At 39.2% G+C, this 5,175-nt stretch overlaps 2 protein-coding genes across 2 annotated transcripts in view; both read left to right on the forward strand.

Annotated features, from left to right (window-relative positions):
* Window positions 1-1,549: 1,549 nt before the first annotated feature.
* Window positions 1,550-2,864, forward strand: LOC107598547 (zinc finger protein 330-like). The gene is made up of 3 exons (XM_016289921.1): window positions 1,550-1,601; window positions 2,203-2,319; window positions 2,470-2,864. The coding sequence occupies exons 1-3, from the start codon at window positions 1,550-1,552 to the stop codon at window positions 2,700-2,702; spliced, it is 402 nt and encodes a 133-aa protein (XP_016145407.1). The 3' UTR covers window positions 2,703-2,864.
* A 559-nt stretch (window positions 2,865-3,423) lies between these two features.
* LOC107598558 (uncharacterized) overlaps window positions 3,424-5,175 on the forward strand; it is a 10,750-nt gene continuing 8,998 nt past the window's right edge. The window contains exon 1 of the mRNA XM_016289932.1: window positions 3,424-4,037. Within this exon, the coding sequence (XP_016145418.1) occupies window positions 3,879-4,037 (159 nt within the window). The 5' untranslated portion in view covers window positions 3,424-3,878. The remainder of the gene's footprint in view (window positions 4,038-5,175) is intronic.

The raw sequence follows: 5,175 nt of genomic DNA on the forward strand, positions 1-5,175 counted from the left end.
GGAAAGCCACACATCTGTCTATATAAGACCTTACAGCTCACAGTGCATGTCAGAGCAAATGAGAATCATGAGGTCAAAGGAACTGCCTGAAGAGCTCAGAGACAGAATTGTGGCAAGGCACAGATCTGGCCACGGTTACAAAAAAATTTCTGCTGCACTTAAGGTTCCCAAGAGCACAGTGGCCTCCATTCCTTAAATGGAAGACGTTTGGGATGACCAGAACCCTTCCTAGAGCTGGCCGTCCGGCCAAACTGAGCTCTCGGGGGGGAAGAGCCTTGGTGAGAGAGGTAAAGAAGAACCCAAAGATCACTGTGGCTGAGCTCCAGAGATGCAGTTGGGAGATGGGAGAAAGTTGTAGAAAGTCAACCATCCCTGCAGCCCTCCACCAGTTGGGGCTTTATGGCAGAGTGGCCCGATGGAAGCCTCTCCTCAGTGCAAGACACATGAAAGCCTGCATGGAGGACTCCAAGATGGTGAGAAATAAGATTCTCTGGTCTGATGAGACCCAGATAGAACTTTTTGGCCTTAATTCTAAGCGGTATGTGTGGAGAAAACCAGGCACTGCTCATCACCTGTCCAATACAGTCCCAACAGTGAAGCATGGTGGTGGCAGCATCATGCTGTGGGGGTGTTTTTCAGCTGCAGGGACAGGATGACTGGTTGCAATCGAGGGAAAGATGAATGCGGCCAAGTACAGGGATATCCTGGACGAAAACCTTCTCCAGAGTGCTCAGGACCTCAGACTGGGCCGAAGGTTTACCTTCCAACAATACAATGACCCTAATCACTCTGCTAAAATAACGAAGGAGTGGCTTCCCAACAACTCTGTGACTGTTCTTGAATAGTCCAGCCAGAGCCCTGACTTAAACCCAATTGAGCATCTCTGGAGAGACCTAAAAATGGCTGTTCACCAACGTTTACCATCCAACCTGACCGAACTGGAGAGGATCTGCAAGGAGGCATGGCAGAGGATCCCCAAATCCAGGTGTGACAAACTTGTTGCATCTTTCCCAAAAAGACTCATGGCTGTATTAGATCAAAAGGGTGCTTCTACTAAATACTGAGCAAAGGGTCTGAATACTTAGGACCATGTGATATTTCAGTTTTTCTCTTTTAATAAATCTGCAAAAATGTCAACAATTCTGTGTTTTTCTGTCAATATGGGGTGCTGTGTGTACATTAATGAGGGAAAAAAATGAACTTAAATGATTTTAGCAAATGGCTGCAATATAACAGAGTGAAAAATGTAAGGGGGTCTGAATACTTTCCGTACCCACTGTATATGAGCTCTCTGTCAGCTTTTAGTTTCCTCTTATTGTAGACGGAAGTCTCTTGGAATTGTGCTGACGCTCATATCACTATTAAATTAGCTTTGGAAGAATCTGAAAACTCTGTTGTTAATGCAGTAGTGTTTGTATCCTATAGGGGGCCATATGTGACTTCTGTGAGGCCTGGGTTTGCCATGGAAGGAAGTGCTTGAGCACCCATGCCTGCTCCTGCCCCCTTTCTGATGTAGACTGCATTGAGTGTGACCGCAGCATTTGGGAACATGAGCAAGCGTTCATGTTTGCTACGGCACAATCAGTTACCATCAGTTACAAGTAACACGAGTTTTGTAATCAGATTACTTTTTTCCAGTAACTAGTAATGCATTACTTTTAAATTTACAACAAAATATCTGAGTTACGTTTTTAAATAAGTGACACAAGTTACTTTGTTTTCCCAAAAAATCTCTTCAATCGGGAGTGAGGTTCAGAGGTGCTTCCTTCAGCCTGAGTCTTATTCATTTCACTTTTAGTGTGAAAGGGCATTTACAGTTGCCAAAAATATAACTTTGGGGTTTTTTGTTATTAAAAAAACTACGGAGCCCCGCACATGACATGCTGGAAAAAAAATAGTAGGCTAAATCGTGTGCACGATTTACTATTTCGTTCCCTCGATTTGCTAAGTCATGCACACAATTTATAAATCGAGAGAATGAATTAGTAAATTGTGTGCATGATTTAGCAAATCGAGGGAACGAAATAGTAATCGTGTGCACGTTTTAGAACATCGAGGGAACGAATTAGTAAATCGTGCGCACAATTTATTTATTTTTTCTTGCATGTCATGTGCTCCGTAAAAAACAAATAAGCAAGTCCAGCCCAGTCGTTCCTCAGTCTGATTTGTTTGTGTACGTATATTGTGTGGACAAACTGTGAGTGAAATGCTGTGACGATCACGCTCAAAGCAAAGTGTTCAAGCAGGAGAAAGGCAAGGCTCCCCCGTGCCCACAGTGTGGACATGAAACTCAGGAGACCAAAGATCTCAGCATGTCCAGTGAGTGCTGTCTGCCATCTACTATTACAGTCTCTTCTAATCTGAATTTTGTAAATTCAGATTAGAGACATTTTATTCAGTATAATAAAAATGACAAAAACGCAGTAGCACCAAAATGACAAAAACTTAAATTGTTTTATGTTCTTGCAGCCCGAACACACAAATTTGGCCGGCAGAGTGGCGCTGATGAAGATGATTATGGTGCGTCTGGATACAGCTCCTATTGGACAAATCAGGAATCTGGAGGGGGCTACAAAGACGAGGAGGATGACGACTTTGACGATGATTATGATGAAGAGGACGATGAGGAGGAGGAAGACGACCCAGAGGTGGAGGACTCTCTCTCAAATCTGAGTTTGGGAGCAAGTAGAAAGACCCAATAAAAATGTACAATTTGTAGATGGGATTCAGAAATTCAGATATAGGTGTCATCTAATATCGTGTCAAATATTTGACCTTTTACCTAAGGTTTTCTGCATTGCATTGATATGAATGTGTGCATAAATGTTTGACGTTGTCATCCTTTTTGAATTTTAAATATATCGGAAGAAATTCTTTTTAAAGTCTGTTGTTTTTTGTATTTATTTAATGGGATTTGTATGCCTCTTCAGATAACAATAATGCAGACCAGATTCTCAGCTTTTAGGATTTTAAAAAAATTTACTTATTAATTTTAAAGGAAACTGAGCTACATTTTGCTACAATACACTCTGATTAGGCATCTATAGAGATAGGTCGATGGACTTAATGCATTCAGGGCTAATAGGTGTCAGTATTAAGTTAGTTAACTAACTGCTGCAGCTTCACACCAAATATGTTCCTTTCTTTAGGTCATCTCGCACACATCCATATAACAGACATTCTTTTATTTGGACTCGCCGTGTATTTTTGTTGATATATTGTCTGATAATTTTATTTTTCGATTTTATAAAGCAGCTTCAGCATTGTCTAAAATAAAACAAACTTCATTTTAAATGGTATTAATAGTAAATGGTAAACATCGCACGCAGCTGGTCACGTGACATCAACATGGCCGAGGCCATGAGGGGGCGACCCGCTCCACGCGCAAAATAAAACTGTTTTCCAAGTGCAGTTTTAAGACTAATGACTCGAGTCTTCATCTCATGTCGGTGCGCATCATGTTAATAATATTTCTCGTTCATTTCTTTGAACATACTAGTGCATATTTAGCAATTTACCAAGAGGACTTCGTTTGAAGTCCTTAAATAACCTTATCTTAAGGTCCTATGTCAGTGGACTTCTAACCTCCGTTCCTGCTTTCATGAACTGGCTTCTTCGTGGATCCGAGATTACTGTGTGTTTAACACCCCAAACAAACATGTTGCCGAGTTACACAGAAGGAAGAGCACTGGCACTGCGCTTGCAAGAGACGCATGGCAAAGTGAAAGAGCTCTATGGGCGGTGTGTGTGTGTGTGTGTGTGTGTTTTCACTAGCAGATTCACCAGTGCGCGCACATAGGACGAGAGGAAGAAGCCTGCATTGTGCGCTCATGGATTAATATCCAGCTGGAGCAATCAATAGGATTCTATATACCTCCATGATATACTTCGAGGACTTTTACATAACAAGAACATGTGAACTTAACGCAGTTGTCGTGGTTGGCCAACCAACAATCTCGCTTTCGATGATTTTAATGACCCTCTTCCTTGCCTTCATCGTAGGATTGTGGAATAAGCCAACCAAGCTAAAATCAATGGTAGGAAACAAATACTCGCTCACCGGACGTTTTGGCTCATTAATGCCACTGAACAAGGGTTAATTAACCTGTAATATGGTACTGATCAGTACTGGTTGATAGTGGCGCTCATGCACTACGCATTGTGAGGGACATGTCAAAATATGTATCTACAGTTAATATACCTGAACCATGTTGTAAATACATGTCGAAAAGCATGGTTGTTAAAAAAATGTTCAATTTCAACGTTGGGTAATACGAAGTTTTACCTTATTTTATTTATGATGTCCATAAATGGCACACAATTTCATCTCAGCACTTTTGATGAATGCCTATGCTATATTTAATTTCGTTAGATAAACATTTGCGAGATGGAGGTAGTTGAAACGGGTTTGATGTTAATTGAACTATCTCTGGAAAATAGTTGAATCTATGACGATGAATATGGACGTTTTTTTGTGTGTCATTCGTGGACAAAAAATGTCTTTTTTTTTTTTTTTTTTTTTTTTGGTTTTGGGAGGGAAAATTGAGTGAAAGTTGGAATTTTTATTTTGAAGATAAAATTAGACCCTTGGGCAAAGATGCCCTTCAGAATTGGTACAGAAGATGGCATGTTTTTACTAGTGTAATTATGTTTAAATGTAATACCTATTGTAATTAATGGGGTTATTATGCAATATACGTAAATTAGATATACATTACAGACATATTCAACTTATAGGTTAATTGAGTGAAACCATAAAATTTTCTTTCATAGTGTTAAAATATAAGCAATATGTAAATATTCATATGCCTGTATATATGTCATAGAATAACTTTCAGATGAATCACTTTTACTGGGATTCTGCTTTGTTCATCATCGGTTATTCAATTATATCATCAAAATAAAACTTTAAATAGAATAGTTGATTTAGTATTTTACATTAAAGACACTTAAAAAAAAACATAATAGTTAATAAGAATCTGCCATTATATTAGGCCCCCAGAAATGTAAAGGTATTCAAGGCAACCCTTCAAAATAAAGGTTCGGTTTAACTTGAAGACATTGCAGCAGAAATATATTACTGTTTTTCAGTAGAATGTACTTAATAGGCTACTACTACTACTAAAATATTTAAAACTTTATTTTTAAGGAATAATCATACAATATTTCTTCAAT

The sequence above is a fragment of the Sinocyclocheilus grahami genome, unplaced genomic scaffold (genome assembly GCF_001515645.1).
Source record: "Sinocyclocheilus grahami isolate Dianchi unplaced genomic scaffold, SAMN03320097.WGS_v1.1 scaffold252.1, whole genome shotgun sequence".
In the NCBI taxonomy this organism is placed as follows: domain Eukaryota; kingdom Metazoa; phylum Chordata; class Actinopteri; order Cypriniformes; family Cyprinidae; genus Sinocyclocheilus; species Sinocyclocheilus grahami.